We start from the raw sequence: 20,340 nt of genomic DNA, 5'->3' as shown, positions 1-20,340 counted from the left end.
TAGTCTAAGGTCACAGAGCCTGCCCTGGCGAGTCCGGGTATAGCCACCCCCTGGGACCCCATCCCCCTGTCTGATATTTCCCAGCATGCCCAGCATGTGCTGAGGCCTGGGAGACAGCAACCTTCAGGAAGGCTGAAAGAGGAGGCCAGTGCAAGGACCCTCCAGCAGCAGGCTCTTCCCCTAGGAGCCTGCGGTTGCCAGGGTAGCCGAGGAGCGAGTGCCCTCACAATCAGGCTGCCATGGGCATTGTCTCTGCAGAATGTTCCTTTATTCTTCTACTGTCTCATAAGGCACTGGCGCTCGGCCCATCTTCCTGCATCTTTTTCCCACTGAGCAGTCAGAAGAGCAGAAAATTCTTGAAGTCTGTACACGTGGAGCCCATGGCCTGCAGATGAGGTACCACTGTTGGTGGGTCAGGAGCAGGGAGCCCTCCCTTTCCCCTCCTCCCACTGCCCCACTTCCCCATCCCTCCCCACGCAGGCCCTTCCCTGGTGGCAGTTTCCTCACTCATCACCATGCCCCATCCCCATTTCTTCATGGCCCAAGGTCCTCTCTCCTCCTGCCCACCTCCATCTCTCACCTCTAACTGGGGTCAGGAAGAAAGCAACCTGACTCAACAGATTCTCGCTAAAGTTTAAAGGCTAAAGGAAATAAGGCTCTGGGACTACCTGCTTTTTCAAAGGAAGCCCTGGGGAACCAGCCATATTTTTTCTGGTTCATATCTATCATGTCTATCCCCTTACTTAAGACTCTTCTATATCTCCCTGTAGAATTTTGAGTAAATACCAGAAACCTCAGCTAAGACCAAAAGTCCATAATTAGTTACCCAGAGGCATATTGAGCTAAATTCTGAATCCACTTGCTGCTGATGCTTCCTGCTCATTATTGAAGAATAGACACAAATGCCACCTCTTTTAGGCCATTCCCTGAATGCCCCAACCTCAGCTGCCCCAGACACACACACTCTGTTCTGACCTCTGCCAGAGACCTTAGCACATCCTCTCTGTGTGTGTATTTGAATGGACCCCTCACCATAGCTCCTGGCACACAGTAGGTGCTCAATAACTGTTGGACAAGTAGACAAATCAGCACTGGCCAAGCCTGTGTTCCCACAAGGTTGTGTCTCTGCCCCTAGCCATGGCCCGCATCATCGACCTGGTGCCCTGGGAGGATGGCTCCACCCACATGTACGCATCCCCAGCCATCCTGCTGCCCATGGGGCGGCAGCGCAACCAGCTGGCCGGTGTGAAGCAGCAGCTGTACCACCCGGCCCTGCCCAGCCTGCGACGCATGGACATGGACTCCGTCAGGGCCTGCCTTTCCGACAAGCACTGCCAGTCCACCACGTACTGCCACAAAGGTCAGGCCACCTTGTTGCCACCTGCGCCAGCCCAGCTGGGCCTTCCGGGAAGGCATGGATGGTTTGGAGGAGAGAAATCTCAGAGGGAAAAGCCAAGAGTGACAGATGAAAGGGTTAAAGGCACTAGCCCCAGCTCTGCTCCTCCCTGCCTAGGAAATCTCCCAGTCTGAGCCTCTGTTTCCTTATCAGTAAAATGGGGATGATAAGAGGGTCAGCCTCTCAGGGCCACTGTGAGATTAAAATGAGACACAGCTTGAAAAGCACTTAGAGGAGTGCCTGGCACATAATATGTGCTCAGAGATAACATTGTTGCTGTTATTATTGTTAATGGAGAGAGAACTGTGCAGAGGTCAGCAGTTGCAGGAGGAAGAGGAATAATAATGGCAATAATGACAACTTCTACCCAATCATCTCTCCCTTTGAAAAAGGAAGAGGAAGACACCTCCCATGAAAGAGAGGTGGACCTAGGAGCCTCCAGGGTAAAAGGGCCACACGGGGCCAAGGAAGAGCCCTTCATCCATTGAGAAGCTAGGGTGTGCAGGCCTGGTGCCCCATGGACATCCACACTTGTTCATTTCAGCACATTTATTAAGCGCCTACTTTGTGCCTGACACTGTTCTGGGTCTGCAGGGAAGCAAAGGTGTTCCAGCTAGAGGAACAGCATGTGCAGAGGCCTGGAGGGGAAAAGCTATGCGAGGTGTTGATGAACTTGAGGGCTTTGGTTGGGCCGGAGGATAAAGTGTGCAGGAACAGCAGGAGCTGTGGCTGGGGAGGAGGACACAGCTCAGGGGGGCCCTGTTGCTAAGCTCAGGGGTCTGGACTTTCTCTGGAGGTAGATAAGAACCTCTGAAGACTTTTAAGTGGAAAAGAGGTCTGAGCGTTGGGGCAGGGGTGGGGGAAGGGTGGTGGAGGCCCAGAGAGACTAGAGGAGGATAATTGGAAAGGGGGGTGTTAGGATCCTGGGAGGGACTACAGTCTTCAGGAAGGATTGATAGTATCTTGGCCTCTGGGGAGGGTTTTAGAAAGTATTTAGGAGACAAAGTAATAGGATTTGGTATCAGTGTGGGTAGAGGGGCAAGAGGGGTGAGTCCAGGGTGATACCCAGGTTTCAGAGGATGTCAGTGGTGGCATGGAGATCTCCAGAGATCTCACAGACCCCTGGGGCCAAGATGAGAAACACAAATGCCAAAAGTGGGTGGGGAGGCAAAAGGGGAGAGGGGAGAGGTGAAGGGGAGCCTTCACACCCTCCCCTCTAAAGGGGGCTCCCACTGACTGCTGTGTGGGAAGGGTCAGCACAGTTCTCTCAATTCCCTGGCTTCCAAGAGAAGCCAGGAATCGAGATTTTTAGGGAGAGCTCTTGATTTAGATATGCTTTTTATTGCAAGTACATTTTTAATAGAAGTAATGGTCAAACTTTCAAAATTCAAAATGCTAAAAAAAAATTAAAATGCTATAGCAATGTACTTTTTTAAACAATTCTCATTCCTCCCCCTTCTCCCAACCCCCACTCACAGGTAACCACTCTTAGTTCCTGAGATACCCTTCCACTGTTTACCACTGCAAATACAAACATATTCTTTGCTCCCCAACTTTTTTTTATTATGAACATATTCAAACATAGAGGAAAATTGAAAGACTAATAATACTATGAACATCCATTACCTTCCACCGGCTTCAATTAATGTTTTGTCATACTTGTTTCCACTCTCTTTCTCTCTCTCTCTCTCACACACACACACACACACTTCAGCAAGCAGCTCCCAAAGATAAGAACATCCTCCTACATGACACAATACCATTATCACATCTGAGAAAGTTAAAAATAGTTCCCTAACATCTAATATTCAGCCCGTCTTAAAATGTCCCAAATTATCCCCAAAGATGTCTTGTATACCTGTTTAGCCATTTTTATTTTTTCTCTCTTCTATTGTATTTAGTCTTGATTTCCAGGAGCTCTTTTAATATAAGGGAAAATATGTGGAAATATTTTTTCCTACTTGTCTTTTGACTTTCTTTATGTTTTCTTATGTTGTAATGCAAAAGCTTATTTTTATGTAGTCCAAGTTATCGATCTTTTCTTAAGGCTACCTGATTTTATTTTTTTTATGGTGTATTTTACTACTTACTTACTTACTTACTTATTTGAAGTAAAGGCTACCTGATTTTAAATTAGAGTTGGCTAGGCCTTCCCACCCCAAGATTAAAAGAAATTTACCCATGTTTTTTCTAGCACTTCAATGGTTTAATTTTTCACCTTGAAATCTGATCTAGTTGGAGTTTATTCTGTTATAAGGGGTATGTTAAGTGAAATCTACTTGATTTTAAAGTTGTCAAGTATTTCAAAAACCTGCTAAAGCAGCGTGGACCAGACCTCTCCTGTGTGGGCCTGAGACCACTGGTGGAGGAGACATCTCTTCTCCCTTTCTCTTCCTTCTTCAGATGACTTTGACAATGCCCACTTCACACTCCTTGGTGTCCCCAACAAACCCCTGCAGTGTTTGGTGAGTATCCTTTGACCCTGGCCCTGAGTTTACTCTGGGAAGAGGACGTGAATGTCCCGCGCATCCAGCCCCAAGCACCTTGGGTCCTGGGCTCCACTCTGCTCTTTTTCTCCACTGCCTGCTTGGGACTCCTGTCCTCTTTCCCATCTCCTTCAGGGGCTTCGGGAGGTCCTTCGGTCAGATGGGCCAAGTGGCAGCTCCCGCCTAAGGGGTGGTGTCAGTTGGCCTGCCGCGTCCTGACTCCCTGCTTCCTGGCAGGACATCACGGCGACCGGCCAGAGGCTCCGAAACAGGTGCCGCGAGGGAAAGCTGGCGCCTATGGCTCCGGGCATCAATCGGGTTGACTGGCCCTGCTTCACGCACGCCATCGAGGACTGGTCCCGCTTCGTGTCCTCTGCCGGCGAGTTCAAGCTGCCCTGCCCGAGCAAGAGGGGTCGGTCTACGGGCGCGGAGGATGCCCTAGGGCGGGAGAGATAACGGAGGTGCTGGGTCCCTCGAGCCCGGACCTCGGACCGGAGGCTTCGCGGGGTGGGCTGCGTCAAAGACAGGGAGGGGAAGCTAAGAGCAGCTGGGGCACTCAGGGGAGGGAGACTGAGACGGACTGAAGCTCACAGAGGCGGGGCTTGTCTTGGGGAGGGGGCGGCACCAGGTCTGAGCCGGGGGAGCCGGTGGGGCGGAGGCGGAGGGCAGGGTTGGTTCTGGGACTGGAGCTGCACTGTCCGGAGGCGGGACCAGTTCTAGCACCAGGCGTGGGGCGTGGCTTGATCTAGGGGCGGGGCTCAGGTAAAGGAGGGGTGGGGCTTGCTCTGGGCGGACTGGGGGCCGGAGACCCGCCCTCTCTCCGCAGTTGAGAGTTTCAGCGGCTACGCGGTTCGGTACCTGAAGCCGGAGGTGACCCAGAATTGGCGGGTAGGAAGGGCTGCGTGCTAACTCATATCTGGGGGACCGGGGGCTAGGGAGGATAGGCTAACACTGAGGTCAAGGAAGGGGAGAGGAGACCGAAAGTAGGGTCTCCCAGTGCCGAGGGCAAAGATCTCCGGCAGATAGCGCTGTGTGGGGCGTGGGCAGGGGGTCCGTGTCCCCCCGATCAATGGGCCCCCATCCCTCTGGCCCGTCCCAGTTCTGTCTTAACCAGAACCCTAGCCTGGACCGCTACGGACAGAAGCCCCTGCCTTTCGACTCCCTGTAAGTGACCCCACAAGGCCCCGGGACCCCATACCTGGAGGAGGGAGGGTGGGATCTTGGCTGCTTTCACCAGCGCACACCTAGTGGCCCTTGAATATGTGAGACCTAGGAATAATTGGCTCCAATACACCACAAGAAAGTTGCAATTTCAAAATGAGTAAAAGTTTAATTCCTACCAAATGGAGCATCCTGTCATCCAGTCCCTAGCAACTTCACCCTTTAGAGTGGAGGTCTTAAAATGGGACGAAAGTGCAAGTGTAATCCTGAAGGCACAGCGCCTCCCAACGTGAAAGTAGTGTTCGCAGAGAGGATCACCCTTCTGCACCCTGGCCTCACCCTCCTCTCTCTTTTCCAGGAATGCCTTCCGACGCTTCGGCTCCAACTACAGGTAGCGCTGGAACTAGAAGGGAGGTGGGCAGGGAATGACTCCATCCCCGCATCACACCTGGCCCTGAGGGGCAGCCTAAGGACTCAGGCAATTCTCAGACCCCTCTCCACTCTCGGGGCCTCTTTAGGGAGGCGCCAGGGGAGTAGTATCCTACTTGGCGATGTAGGGGTCGGGGATGCCAAAGGGCTTCCCTCTGAAGAGATCCTTGCCTGGCAAAGGTGTAGCCCACTGGAAGATGGAGGGAGCAAAGTGCATCTCCCACTCAATTCGCCCCAATGAGGCCAAAAGACAAAGAGGGTCCAGGATAGTGGTGGTGGTGGTGGTACCTGGAAGAAGTGCAGGGGCTGGAATTGTAAATATATCTATAAGAAATAGGATGGAAGAGCCAAAAACTTGCCTTCCAGGATGCAGGTTAGGTGGTAAGGGATGGGGCTCATATTCCTAGCAGGAGTGTCCAAGATATTCAAGCACCTTCATACTCTGGCCATCTCCCACCTCTCCAGCTCCATTTCCTACACTTCAGCAGTACCAGACTCCTGGAATGACCCAAACCAAGAGTGCAACCAAGAACTTCACATCTTTGCTTGTGCTGTTTCAGAGCCTTCTTTCTCTGCCTGGCAAATTTCTCCTTACTCTTTAAAGCCCAGCACCAATGTCCCATCCTCCTTGAAGTCTTCCCTGATCCTCTGCCTCTCCCCTTCAGCTCAAACCTCACTCCAGTTGGTCCCCACATGTGCATATCTCCCAATCTTAGAGCACCCAGACTATTGCTTTTTAATTATTGATAGGAAGTTTGCCTTCCCTCACCCACCATGTATACCCACAGGGGAACACTTACTGTTTTTCTACTACTATATAATGATTGGCGGAATAGGTTCACTAAATGATTGAAAAATGAGTAAAGCTCACAGGAGATAAAGAAGAGGCAACTGGAAGTGGGGCTTGAAAGTCAAATAGAGCAACCAAAAATATATTAAAGGAAATAGGGAGCCATCAAAGGCTCTTGAGCCATAGAGAGACTGCATTTTCAGAGCAGGAAGGTGGGTTTTAAGGGGAAGGCCTAGAGAAGGACAGCCTGATTTTTCCCCAGGACACCTTGGAGGCCCCACCTCACCCCTGTTTCTCTCCACAGTCGTGTCAACTACCTGACCCCCTGGCATTAATCTGTGAAAAGGAGGCTGACCCCCAGGCTGCCAGATCAGGCTACCTCAGGTTCCCCAGCAAGACAGAGGGTGTATGGTGGCAGCACCCATCTTCCTAAGAGTTCAACCTGACTGGAAATAAACCTTATGCTCCACAGGGAGGCAACACACCCATGTGTGTGTGTGTGTGTGTGTGTGTGTGTGTCTTACAGGGGCTGGGGGAGGGTCAGGACCTCGGGATGATGATATTTCACTCTTACCTGCCTCCTGCCAACTCCTGGAGGACTGGTGGGAGGCTGGAAAAGATGTCTGGTGACCCCAGGTAGTCAACATCGAAGCCCCAAGCCCCAGCAAGGGGTAAGGGGCAGAGGCAGGCCTGGGAATTAGGTTTTCTTTGTGCCCCTATAACCAGGCCCCTTCCACCTCAGACTCTGAACTTGAGCCTTAAAGAGAAAAGAGGGGATCGAGAAGGATTTTTAGACACCTATCTCAGAAGGCCTTGCCATACCAGTGTACACCGTGGGTCTGGGGTGCCCCTGCAGACGTAGAGAAAGGTCCTGGAATGCTGGCCAGACCTATGGACTCCATTCCCTGCAAAGCCGAGAAGTAAGATGAGGTGCCTGAGACCACTCAGAGAAGAAACTTTCCTGTTCCCCAAAGCCAAAGAACATACCTTGTAAGCAAATAGTTATCTGCTCTGTCCACAGAGCTTTAGGACTAGAACTTATCTGCCAACCAACCGACAGAAAGGAGGCATGATGTCCTGCAGACAGCCATGGGTGCACCTGGGCCAGGTCCAGAATAACCTTGCCCAAAGCTTTGGGCTAAAGCAGAGTGTCTCAGCGTGGTTGGGGGTTGGAGCAGCCAGCATCAGCCCTTAGCTCCAGGGCCATCAGATACCCCGCCCCACTCAGCTGTGGCAGTCTGCAAGGACAGACCCAGATCAGGGTGAATGGCCCCCTAGCTCCAGAACTGGTGGAGCAAGACTTCTGATTCCAGGATCTGGGGCTTCAGGGGTCCATGAATCTCCTGAAATCATGTGCAAAACAATGGGTCTGCCCACACGTGCATTTTCCATGGAAAGGCTCCTAGTTTTCATTGATGCTCAGAACAGTCAGTGCCCACAAAAGTTAAGAAAACCTGACTTACATCCTCCCTGTCCCCATTCACCAATATTTACTGAGCACCTAGTGCATGTAAGCCTGGTCTCAGGTGGAAGGAATTTAAAGAATAATACCGGACCCTCACTTCTGGACCTTGTGCTATACTTTATCATGTGACCCGTTTTTCTCCTCCAGGCCTCATGCTCCATAAGCACCCTGGAGAGTGAGCAGAACCAAAGCTACCCTATTTCACAGGTGGGAAAATTAAGGCCCAGGTCAGGGAAAGCCTCTAGCCAAACCCAGAACCCAGAACTCAAAGCAAGTCCCAGCACTTGGCACAGTGTTTACATATGGTTTGTGTTCAATATTTGTAGAATAAGTTATTTCCCAGAATGAGGGTCTTTTGTTCAATCTTGGCTAATAAACAAGGAGATGAGTTGTGTTGTTGTGTGTTATGCAGACGGAGCCTGCCTTATATACTCGAGGCTGACTTTAATTTCTTTTAGGGGTAGTGGTGAATCATTACCCGTATACGGAGGTGAGGGACCATGGTGTCCATCTCTCCGTCCTCAGGTATGGGCTCTGCTGACAGCAGGGCAGAAAATAGCATGAGGGGGAGTGGATGGGAAGTGGTAAGCAGGTCAGAGCCCCCTCCTCCTTGGGACCCTGTTGAGGAGGTACCCAGCCTCCCACCATTTCATGCAGGAAGGAGTACTTTCTTCCAAGCTGAGAGGCAGTCCCCCTGGATTGAACCTTGGGAAGCCATTGGTAGAGCCCCCTGGGGTTCCAGAGCCACATTCTTCAACCCTGAGTGTCCCTTCCAACCTGACAGCTCAGATAGAGATGGATTTGCTTAAGGCTGATAGCAGGGATGCTGGAGTCCCGGCCTGTGTGAGACCGGGGCCAGTCAGAGGGCTCCAGAGAGTGTGCTAAGATGCCAGAGGGCATCAGGTGCCTGAGTTTTCTCCTAGCCCTGCTTCCTTGACACTGAATGACTGGGCAAGTCCCTCTGGGAATTTGACCCAGCAGACATCTGAGGCCTCAACAGGCCCCATGTGGGTGCAGGAGGGACACAGAGCAGATGCCGTACCTGAGGAGGATAGAGGAGCTTCTAGTCCAGGGGGAGAGAGGCTGACCCAGCTGGCTCAAACCTGAAAGCAGAAAGTGAGAACATGGGCACACCTAGACCACGTTCCTCAAGCCCAGGAATTTGATTAGGTCCTTAACCACCAGTTGCACATTGAATCCTGATTTCATAGATATAAAAATGTGTGCCCAAGAATAAAGGAAATGCAGAGAAGATGTGTGAACACGCCTGATTTAGTCTGATTTAGTATACACTTTCTAGGTTTTAAGTGCAAGGCAATGTATTAAATATTCTAGTCCCCCTGAGGTGGGTAATTTTAACTCACTTAACAGATGATGAAATGAACTCCGAGAGGTTAAGTGACTGGCCCATGGTCACACAGCTGGGGACTGGCAGTGCTAGAAATTGAAGCCAGCCTGCCTAACCCCTGAGCCTGTGGCCACCCCACTACCACCTTCCTGCTATGAGAGACGCAAGCCAAGAGTGGGGAGGAAACCAGTGGGGACATTCAACCGGGGCTTAGAGAGAGAAGATTTTCCACCAGAAAGCTCTCGTGGAGTTGCTGGCAGCAGCAGACTCTGCAGATTGAAAATCCCAAGAGAAGGAAAGAAGCCCCGCCTCCACCCCAGCCTGGGCCACAGTCTCCTGGCCTCCAAGTTCCCTCAGCCTCACGGGGCTCTTTGCTCTCATAGAGAGATCATATTAGAAATCCTCCCTGTGGCCACTGCCTTGGGGACAGCCCAGCCTCCATGGCCTCACCTCCAGGCTTTTCTAACCTGACTCTAATCCACTATTGGGCACTGACCTGAACCCTATCACCAGTCTCCTTGCTGTTGCAAACACCCCAGGCTCTTGTCTGCCTCCTAACTTTGTTCAAAGGCTTCTTGCCACCTGAAATTCTTTCTCCATCTCTTCCTACCCAAATCTCACTCTTTCTTCTAGGCTAGCCTCTCTCAAGTCCTCCCTTCTCCCCAGTTCTTCCCCAAGACTATGAGGACAGGAACTGTGGCTGCTTCGGGGGACTAACTCATAGCCTGTGGCCCACAGAAGACTCTTGGAAAAAAACTGCACCTGTCAGTCCCTCTTGCCTCTCTAAGTGAACCTAGGACTCAGGAATGGGGCCTGTGGATTCCCAGAACCAAGGCACAGACCTGGACTAAATGAAACAACTACTACAAGTGATAGTTGCAATTATTACAAAGTAACACAGGAAACACGTACCCTCGCCCTGGGCCGGGAACTGACAATGGGGAGGATCAGGGACAGAGTAAGGGTCCCGGCTGAAGGAGGGTGCGTGAGGGTCAGGGAGGACTCTTGCAAGTATTATTCTGTACTAAATATCAGCAGCCTTGACCTTTGGGACCCTACCTTTTAATACATGAAAACCTCAAAAGTCTCTCATCTGAAGTTCTAGCTTTAGCTTCAAGCCCTGCCGCACCAGCTCAGTGTCTGGCAAACAGCAGGTGCTCAGGAACACTGGTGGATGAACAAAAGCAGGGACGCAGACCCAAGGTGGGGATGGACACACAGACACAGTGAAGAGAGAGACCCCACAGACCCCTTCCTACCCTCCCACCCCTCCTCTTGACCTCCTTTTCAGGGCCCTGAGGAGGACTGGGCATTCCTGCTGGAATCTTTGTAGATCTATGAAAATCAATAGCGGCCAAAGCTTTTCCTGGAGGCATGACCTTCAAGGAACAAAGAAAGTATCCGCTTGAGGATGGGAGCTTATCACAGGCGAGCCTGGCCCAGACAGGGAGGCCCTGGGCAAATTTCCAAGGCCTGAGCAGCCCTTGGTCCTGTCTGGGGCCTGCTCTGCTCTGGAGGAGAGACTGAGGTTGGGGGACTGGAGACAGCCTTGCCTAGGGAGGCTGAGGCTCTCTACAAAGCTGCCTCTGCACAGATGGAAAGACAGAGCACGGCGGCTCCAATCCCTCAAGGACTTGAGAGCTGCCCAGAGAGCTGGCTGCCCCCTCTGCCTGCTGGTGAAGACCTTTCCTGCTCCCCTGGCCAGCCCTGGTGCCAGCACCAGTCCCGGCCATTGTTCCTGGCTTCCTGGCCAGCAAAAACCACGTTGGAGCCAGAGTCCCAGGCTCCAGTGGCTGGAGCTGGAGGCCTGTGAGTTTCAGAGGGCTGGGCAGTCCCACCCCACTGCCTATCCCCCACCTGGTCAGCCCATCCTCCAATTCCAGGCCACTCTCATCACCAACTGTATGTCTTTGGGAAGCCCCTGGACTTCTCAAAGGTCAGCACAAAGCAGATCCTCAGGTCTGCCCTGCCCATCTTATCAAGACGGTATGAGGCTCAAACCAGCTGGTGAATGGGAAAGGTCTTCTGTAGCAGGGGTGGGGAGACACTGACATTCAGACCAGAGAGCTAGGCTGGCTCCCTCCTGCCTCTGACCTCCCAGTGCTCTGCTTTCCTGAGTGGCCACTACGTGCCAAAGAGTCCACACAGGTCATTTCACTGGGCCCTCACCCTAAAGCCCAGTAAAGAACATTACAGTGCCCCCTTCACAGAGGAGGAAAATGAGGGAGATCCAATAACCCTCCCAAAGCTTTGCTGCTGATGAGTGGAGGGGGTAGGACTCTGGCCAGGCCCAGCGGTGCTCTTAACCACAACAGCATGCCACTGCCACCATGGTTCACGAGTGCAGGCTCCACTCCCAGATAGCAGGGTCCCCTCCCACTGTCCTGCTGCAGGGACCGAGCACAGAGCAAGCCACACAGAGGGGGTTTGACAAAGCCAACAGGATGATGGGCTCCCTGGGAAAGTTGTCTTTGGTGGCCCAGCCTGCCCTGACGATGACTTCTACGACCTGGGAAAATGCTCTTCACCCCCCACCCCCCACCCCAGTGCAGTGCCTCTTTCCCCAGAAAAGGCGAATTACTGCCTCCCAAATGTGAAGTTTATGCCAGCTTCTCCCTCTCACTTCTCTGGTTCTCATCCAGATGTAACCCCTCACCCAAATTACCACACTCCTCCCATCCTGTTAGTGGTTGGGACATAGGGAATGATTCCCCAGAGGCTAGAGAAGACAGCACTAGTTTGTACCCCTGGTCATAATGCCTGAAGTTCCCCCATGAGAACTCCACACTCTGAGAGAGGAGACTCGCATCAGATACAGGACACAGGGAGCTGTGGGGTTCCTGGGCAGGTGTGTGGGAGAGCTACCTGTGTGTGTGGCCAGGTGCAGTGGGCAGCTGCTAAAGCCAGTTTATGCTGTTTCTGTCACTTACAATCAAGAGAGACCAGACTGAGACAGGTGGGGAGCAGACTGCAGGCCAGGAGAGGCAGGGAGGGGAAATGGAAGCTCAGGTTGATCCTGTCACCTTCCCAGAATCAGAGCGACAGATCTCTAAGGACTCTCAGAGATCAAGACCTCTGCTTCAGACAGAATTGAGGCCCTGAGAGGAGCAGAGCCTGCCTGGGACCACATGTTATCAAAGGTCTAAGGCTTGAGCCTGAACACCCAGGCTCCCAGGCCAGGGCTCCATTCATTGCCCTGATTTGGGCCACGGCTGGGGCCCAAGTGGGAGCCATAAGAGCCCCATTGCTTTGTGAAGGGAGGCAGGGGTGGGGACAAAGGAAGAAAAAGTCACTGCAGACTCCATGTGAGCTGGTCTGTGCCCAGCCAGGGTTCCTTCTGCCCTGGGCTCACACAGACCATCATCCATTCAGGAGGGCACCCTGAAGCTATAAAACACCAAACATCTGCTAGTGTTTTCCAGGCATCTCTGCGAGGGGGGTGGGTTTTGCCTAAGGTCACTCAGCTAGGAAGGAAGCCTCGATTCAAGTCTGACACAGACACAAGGGGCCCGGGCGTCCTCTGGCTGAGAGGTAGATGCCTGCAGGAAGGAAGCACACAGCTTCCCAAAGGAAGGGTCCTCCCATGGCCACACACAGAGGAGGAAAGGAACGTGACGTCCAGGTCACATCTGGGGTCCCCCTGGCCTTTCCACTAAGCCTTCTGCAGCCAGTTTTGAGCCCCTTCTGGCATGGGAAGCTCCTTGTCCTCCTTCCACCCTCACCTCCATCCCCACCTTCAGGGCAGAGCATCCCTGTTGCCCACCCTCCATTGGCTCTCAGATGTCCAGGCCTGGAGCGGGGGTTGTTTCTCCCTTCCTCTCCCCACCTCCAGTGTTGCCTTTGAGAAACAGGAGCCTGAATTGCAGTTGGCACACCGCCGGGCAGGGGTCGGGAGACAGAGGAGGGGTGCAGGAAGGCAGAGATGACGGCGGCTGGGTCAGAAATGTAGATGGATCACCCTGTGACAGGGCAAGTGGAACGAGGTGAGAGCGGGCAGTCCTCGGGGGCAGCACTTGTAGGCTGCCCAGGCAGGCCCTGGCTTCCCACCGGGGCCGAGCAAGTGCTCATGCTTCCCAGGCCCAGGCCCCGGCTTCTGACCACCCATGAGCTGCTGGTCCCTCATGGCCCAGCTCCCTTTACAGGGGCTGTGGTTAAATCCCAAGGAGGTCAAGAGGTTGCAGCTCGAGGGCCCTAAGTGTCCGGCAGTTGGTACTGGCAGTATTGTCACCCTCCCCACCAGGGCCTCCACATGTGACTCCACTTAACTCTCACAAGAACAAAGCAAGGCAAAGGTTTAATCTCCCCATTTATAGATGAGGCAACTGAGTCCCAAAGAGACTAAGTGATTTGCCCGAAGTCTCACAACTAGGATGTTCAAAACTCTGGATTCAGACTCAGCCTTATGTCCCAGTCCTAAGCCTGACACCCTGGCCTGCACACCTCTCTCCCTTTCCACGTCCCAACATTCCCCTGTATAAGGATGACTGGAACAAGCAGTGTTTTGGTCTGTGAAGGTCAATGTCTTTACTTCTAAAGCATACATTGGACTCACTATATATTAACATCAAAAGGAGCTATCTAAAATGGAGTCATTCTTTTTAAAAATCCAAATTCCCACATTTTTACATAAGTCCAAAATGGCATGAAATTAAACTATACAATGTTATAAACAGTATAACAACTGCTTTTAGAAAGCAAAATGAAAGGAAAAAGTTAACATTTGGGACTGTTGTCAGCCTGGGTTCCATGTCTTTTGAGGCTTTGTGACTAAAGCCAGCACCGAGGGGAAGGACCGGCCCTTTCTGCGGACACATGGAGTGACTGGGTCAGACAGAGGAGGTGAATGTGGGCTTTTCAGACTTCCTAAGGTGAGAGTGGGCAATGCGGGTCTCCCTGCTCCTCTGGGCTCTTGGTATGTGCACTGATTAAAATCTCCTTTCAAGACCCACAACCAGGGAAAGGGGCTGGAAGAGGGCAGGGGCAGAGCTGGGTTCAAAATAATCATTCTGTTAGTGAAGGTCCTCTGGTGTTCCTGAGGAGAGCCCTGGCCAGCAAGCCATCTACCTACTGGTTTCCTTACAACCATCTTCCCCTGCCCATGCCCTATGCCCTGGACACCCTTGTCTCCATGAGCCCTCTGGTAAGCCAGAGACCAAGCGGGTCCCTAGGAGGACCCAGGAGGGAACACTCTGGCCTCGGAAGTAGCTGAATGTTGTCTAGAGCATCTTGGCAGTGCAAAACCCCTGGAGTCCAGGCCAGCAGCCAGACTGATGAGCTGAGAGGGCACTGCAGGGTCAGAGGCCATTCCTACAGCCCTTTCACCTCCCCCAACCCAGGTACCCAGGTACCCAGGCATGGTCTTGGCCCTGAAGCCGGGCTAGGGTGAGCTGATTACGGCCATGCCTTGAGGCTTTTGTTCACAATTCAAGGAGGAATGACACTTGTTCACATGGGAAGACCATGGGCTTGGCCCTGTTTCCTTCCAGGCACCAGGTGGTCTAACAATCCCCTTCTCTCACAGCAGCAGTTCTGACTGGCAGAGGGCGCATTCCCCACCGGAACTTGGAGCCGTGCTTCCAAAACGGTGGGTTTCGCCCTCAGTGTAAAAGCTGCCTTTCCTCCTTTCCCCAGGGATGACACTGTCCCTGGCTGAGTGTCTCATGGGAGAACTTCTCTACCTCCTCCCTTCTGGCTGGGCCAGCTGCTCTCCAAACAGACCCAACCACACATGTGCAGCCCTGCTGTACGTCTCGCTTGTCAGAAACCTAGAGAACCTGGCTGAAGCTGACAGAGTGACCTGTGGCTCTCGGTCTGCCCTTCTGGTCCCAGGATGATATCACAAAGCTGGCCATCTCCCTCAAACTTGAAGGGGGAGCCCTATACCAGCCCACCTCTGGAGCCCAGCCCTCTCCCATGCCCTCCCTACCATGGCCCTCCTCTTTCCTAGCCTATCTGGTTTCTAATTAGGCTGAAAGGTGTGGGAAGGTTGGGCTAGCACCACCTCCTTCTTGGGGTGGAGAGAGGCCACGTGACTTCCAGCCGGGTTCCAAACCCTCAGAGACAAGGGAGGCTGACAGCTCTCAAGAAAGTGAATCCTGTATTGGGAAAGAGGTTTGTGGGGTCAGGACCAGCCACAGCACTCTGCTAGCCGCCCTCCAGGCCTGGACCTGGAGTGCCAGGCACCCACACCCTCCACCTGCCCAGTGCCCTTTTGTCCTCACTCCCAGGGCCTCAGAACACCGAGCTGGGTGCAGGGAGGCCGGGCTGGGCCTGGTGTGGGCCGCGGCGTGGACTCAGGGCAGGCAGGCGGCTACCTGGTAGGCGCCCTCGGCCGCGGCGGCGGCGGCGCTGTGCTGCGCGCTGTGCTCCTGCAGCAGGGCCACGTCCAGAAAGCGCTCGCCACACCACACACACTTGAACTGCTGCTCGCGGGCGTGCACGCCCTGGTGTTTGTTGAGATGCTCGCGCTGCTTGAAGGCCTTGTCGCAGTTGGGGCACTTATAGGGCTTCTCGCCCGTGTGCACCCGCCGGTGCCGCTGCAGGTCAGAGGCGTACTTGAAGCGCTTCTCACAGTCCGGGCACTTAAGCGGCTTTTCGCGGGCTGGGTCGCATCGGTGCTGCACGAACTCGGAGGATGAGAAGAAGCGGCGCTCACACAGGGTGCAGCGCAGGGGCTTCTCTGCGGCCGAGCAGTGGGCCAGCTGGTGCTTCTGCAGGGCCGATGCCCGCTTGTAGGCCTTGTTGCACACTGGGCACTTGAAGGGCCGTTCGGCCGTGCCCGGCAGGCACTTGTGCCGCAGCAGCTCGGCCGACTGGTCAAAGCCCTTCTGGCACACTGGGCACTTGAAGAGGGTCTCGAGGGTGTGCACGTGCTGGTGGTAGAGCAGGTGGCTGGGCTGCCCGAAGCCCTTCTCGCACAGGCCGCACTTGAAGGGCTCCTCCGTCTTGTGCGTGCGCCGGTGCCGCATCAGCGCGTACTGCTGCTTGAAGCCCATAGGGCACAGGTCGCACTTGAAGGGCCGCTCGGCGCTGTGCGTGCGCTCGTGCTGCCGCAGGTCCGACGGCCGCTTGAAGGCCTTCTGGCACTCGCCGCAGCGGAAGGGCCGCTCCCCGCTCGGCGTGCACGGGTGCTGCAGCAGCTCAGAAGACTCCTTGAAGTGCAGCTCGCACACATTGCAGCGGAACAGGTGGTGCTCGCCCGAGTGCGCGTACATGTGGCGCACCAGGTGAGAGCGGTGCTTGAAGGTCTTCTCACAGACCGCGCACTTGTACGGCCGCTCTGAGCTGTGCGTGCGCTTGTGATGCACCAGGTGGGACGACTGGCTGAAGCTCTTGTCACACAGCGTGCACTTGTAGGGCTTCTCGCCTGTGTGGATCCGCTCGTGCCGCGAGAGCTCCGACAGGTGCTTGAAGGGCTTCTGGCAGATGGGGCAGCTGTAGGGCTTGTCGGCCTGTTCAGCAGGGGCGACGGCAGGCGGAGGGGGTGCTGGGGGCAGTGACGGGGCGGCAGTGGCCGCGGCCTCTGCCGCCTCGGCGGGCTTGTAGGTCTTCTCGCAGATGGAACATTTCACGAGGCCGCCAGTGCCACTGTGTGCGCTGTGGTGCTGCGCCAGCGACGTGAGCAGCGAGAAGCCCATCTTGCAGACGCCACAGACAAAAGGCTTCTGTTCTGCCTGCACACACTGGTGCTCCAGCAGGTCGGTGGCCTGGTGGAAGATTTTGAGACACTGCGTGCACTGGAACGAGCGGTCGTGGCCCGCCAGGCACTGGTGCTCGTGCGGACTGGACAGGTGCGCCAGGTCGTGACCGCACACGCCACACTTGGGGCCCGGCTCTCCTGCTGCCTGCAACGGCGCGTGCTGCGGGGGCTGCAGGCCTGGGTCGGGCTGCAGGAGGATGCCATAGACCGCACAGCCCAGGGGGTTCTCAGCCGTGCCTGGGGGCAGTGTGTGCTCAGCCAGGGCCGGCGGTGGTTCCGCGTGGTGCTGCGGCTGCGGTGGCTGCGGCTGCTGCGGCTGTGTCTGTGGCGGCTGCTGCCAGCTTTCCGACATGCTTGGAAAGATGAAACAGGGTTTGGAGAGTAATGGCTTCAGTTTCCCGCTTAAGGTGACCCACAACAGAGAGAGAAGTTGCCCGGGATCAGGTACGGAAGAGGACCTCAGACAAGGCACAGAGGGACTGGTCAGGCGGCCCAAGTCATTAACCAAGACAGACTACAAGGCTCTGCCTACAGGACTGGAGTCTTCGAGGCAGGGTGCCAGCAATGACAGGGAGGCTCTGCCTTCCCTGAGGATTGGTTCTGTAGAGAAGAGAGAAATTGTGAGCTTGAAATGGGGGCACACAGCTGTTCTCGGGGCCCTCTCCCTGATCTGCCTGCACTCGCCACATTGACATAAACCACATCAGGGAAGCGAGAGGCTCTGGGCTGGGAGATCTGCTCACATCACACACTACCAAAGAAGTCTGCTGGCAGCTCAGCTCCCTCAGCAAAGAGGATGATGGCTGTCTCCATGCCCACTCACCTTCAGTTCCCCATCCCTGGGCTATCATCCCAGCCTCCCAGCTCACTGCCAACCCTCTTCAATTGGCTGTCTCACAGGTGATAGTCTGGGGTTATCTGCCCACAAAACAAAGAAGTCACAAGTTCTGCTCATGCTCCAAGGAAATAAGGGGAAGACTGACCAGGGAAGGCCCTAGTGTCCAAAACAAGAATTTTAGTAACATAACTTTTTTTGCAGAAAACATCTTGCTTGGAAGCCCAATACACAAGATACTGGTTTTATCTAAAAGTAGAGAGGCTCTGGTTGAGGCCTCCCTGAGGCCTGCCAGCTCCTTGCCTGTTGCTGCCCTGAATCTCAATGCAGGACACAACTACTCATAAGAACAGACTGCTGGGTCTAAGAGGCCAGACCTCTCAGATCTGAGGGCCCCACAGCAAATAGCTTCAGTCAGTCAATATTTAAAACAACTACATGGAACTGAGGACCATCTCAGAAAACTTCTCCTGTGAGGGGCTGGCCCACATCCCTCTCAACTCTTCCACAGGCCCTCCACCCTGACCATGTGTCTGGTCTCTCTTCACACAACAGGTGGGAAGGCTTTGCAGGGACCTGAGCTAATGCCTGATAGGGGTTGGATGATAGGTCCACAGACTTATGCAGCCTTGATGTATACATCGAGAACTTCCCCAGTCTAGTCATCTTCCCAAGCACCAAAAAAAAAAAAAAAAAAAAAAAAAAAAAAAAATCCTGAATCCCCTGAATCTGATGGTGTTAAGGCCTGCAGGAAAATATAAGCAATTTCTAATTTGCCTCTGCAATGTGGAAGCAGCATGCTAATCACAGAGCATTCCTCCCCATCACCTTCCTGGAGACAATCTTGTCCCCTTACTCCAAGTCTGTAACATTCTGGGAAATCAGTGGAAGGTAAAGACCACCCAGCCCAGGCAAATCTCTAACTCACCACTTTGTGGCAGCATAAGGTAATGACAGCGAGAGGGAGAAACTTTTAGAATCAGATGCAACCCACTGTCAGGTTCCCAACTCCTCTGCCTCTAACTTTGAAAAGTTTCTGTTTTCTCCCGATGAAAAGAGAAGGAAGGGGATGCCTTCACAGGCCAGCCTGGCCTCTAACTGTTCTGCAAAGAGACATGAGTCAAGCTAAAAGCTGTCATGCTCAGCATCTTTCCGGGAAGGGAAGAAGGAAAGGGCCGCTCCTCCGGGTGGAGGCAGCAGGTTGCATGAGCGAGCAGGTACCAAAGCTTCTCCAGGAAAGAGAGAAGCAAGGCTACTCTGTGTGAGGTCCAGGTCAGGCTGTGCCAATCCAACTGTTTTTTCCAGCATGAATGGCAGCCAGACCCAGGATCCCCAGCCCTGGGCCCCCAGCTCTGCCGCCCACCCCGGCTCCTGTCCAGGAAGGTGCAGCCAGGAGGCCTCTCTGATCACTCAGCAAAGAGGATGAGAAACTAGGGTAATAAGGGAGGCAAGGGGAGGCCCCCACCTGCGCCCCACCCCAGCCCTTCCTCCTCCTTGAGAAACAGAATGAAAGCTGATCACCTCCCGGCCAGCACTGCCCGCAGACCCAGCTGGGCTGTCTCCTGTCAGCCCTCCCGGGAATGGCCAGGCTACTGCGGCCCGAGCGCCGGTCCCACGGGCGATTGGTCTAGAGGAAGGCCCCAGGGCTGCAGGCCGGGCCCGGGAAGCGGCTGCGCGTCGAGGTCGGCGTGGGCCGCCCAGGAGCTCAGGAGGCCGCCGGGTCGGGCTGGAGGGAGGCGGGGGGGGGGGGGGCTGGACTGGCTGAGGAAAGGGTGCGGCGGGAGCGGGAGTGGCCCCCAGACGCGGCCCCGGGCGCTCCGCCGCTCACCTGCTCCAGGCCGCCCGCGGGGTCAGGCGCGGGGCGAGTGGCGACCGGCTGCTCTCTCAGCCGCCCCTTTATTCCGACTCCATCCGCGGCAGCGCGGCCTACGCGCGCTGCCAATCCCCGGCCTTGCGTAGCGGCGGCGGCCGGCCCGGGGGCGGGGGACAGGCTAGAGGCGGCCGGAACCGAGGAAGCGACGTGCGCGGCCGGGATAGCGGGGCCGGGGCGGAGGAGCGATGGGAGGGCGGGCGGACGGACCGATGGCCTTGCAGAGACCGGCGGACAGGCGGGCGGCGCGGGGGCCAGGGAGGCGGGGCCGGGGGAGGAGCGGCAGCCGGGGCGGCGGCGGCTGCGGGAGGAGCGGGCCGCGCGGAGCCAGGCCGCCCCCTGCTGGGGACCCCGCGGCCGGGCCGGGTCGGACAGCCGGGAGCGCGGGGCAGCTCTCCAGTCGCCCAGCGGACACGCCTCAGCTGACCCAGGAAGGGCGCTCCGCTTCCGACCACCCTGCTCGGTCTTAAGGGAGGGGGCTCTCAGGGCCCGGCCCCTGGTCTGACCCCTGAGCCTGAGAGGAGGGGCCTCCTAGACCCCCTGATCTTCTGGAACTGAACCTCTTCTGACTTCTCAGCTCGCTCTTAGGGGAAGGGGTCCCTGGAGCTCGGACTTAGGGCTGCCTTGAGGAAGGGGTCCTGGGACCTCTGACCCCGTCCGTACCGCGATGGCAAGGATCTCGGCTGGGTCTAGAGCACTGACCGCTGACCCAGGGACCATCTGTTGCTGGGAGGTCCTGAGTTGCTGCAGACAGGGCAGCAGACAGAGAGGTCAGGGCCCAAAGCGACCTGTGAAATGGGCACACGGAGGATGGGTGTTCCGGGAGGCTCCAGGTAGCGGTCAAAGCGCAGCGAGGGTGCA

General features: G+C 55.1%; 3 protein-coding genes across 4 annotated transcripts in view; 1 reads left to right on the top strand and 2 right to left on the bottom strand.

The window, feature by feature from the left end:
- CNGB1 (cyclic nucleotide gated channel subunit beta 1) overlaps positions 1-15,520 on the bottom strand; it is an 82,294-nt gene extending 66,774 nt beyond the window's left edge. For both annotated transcript variants that reach the window (XM_074370662.1, XM_074370661.1), the window contains exon 1: positions 15,390-15,520. The gene's annotated coding sequence lies outside the window, so the exon portion shown is untranslated. The remainder of the gene's footprint in view (positions 1-15,389) is intronic.
- SPMIP8 (sperm microtubule inner protein 8) lies at positions 1,100-8,267 on the top strand. Its single transcript, XM_074370664.1, is given in 8 exon segments — positions 1,100-1,360; positions 3,800-3,861; positions 4,120-4,294; positions 4,709-4,770; positions 4,887-4,950; positions 4,953-5,046; positions 5,402-5,434; positions 6,567-8,267. Coding segments are annotated over 8 exon segments (744 nt in total). The 5' UTR covers positions 1,100-1,137; the 3' UTR covers positions 6,598-8,267.
- On the bottom strand, positions 15,156-20,290 carry ZNF319 (zinc finger protein 319). Its single transcript, XM_074370660.1, has 2 exons — positions 19,438-20,290; positions 15,156-17,374 (listed from the first exon to the last, which is right to left on the bottom strand). The coding sequence occupies exon 2, from the start codon at positions 17,124-17,126 to the stop codon at positions 15,369-15,371; it is 1,758 nt and encodes a 585-aa protein (XP_074226761.1). The 5' UTR covers positions 17,127-17,374; positions 19,438-20,290; the 3' UTR covers positions 15,156-15,368.
- Positions 20,291-20,340: the final 50 nt, after the last annotated feature.

The sequence above is a fragment of the Camelus bactrianus genome, chromosome 9, assembly GCF_048773025.1.
Source record: "Camelus bactrianus isolate YW-2024 breed Bactrian camel chromosome 9, ASM4877302v1, whole genome shotgun sequence".
NCBI lineage: Eukaryota > Metazoa > Chordata > Mammalia > Artiodactyla > Camelidae > Camelus > Camelus bactrianus.
The sequence above is the reverse complement of the archived record's forward strand: the minus strand, read 5'-3'. Positions and strand labels throughout refer to the sequence as shown.

What these genes read in the sequence shown, in the direction of transcription:
- ZNF319 (XM_074370660.1), bottom strand. Translation starts at nt 17,126, where the DNA reads ATGTCGGAAAGCTGGCAGCAGCCGCCACAGACACAGCCGCAGCAGCCG.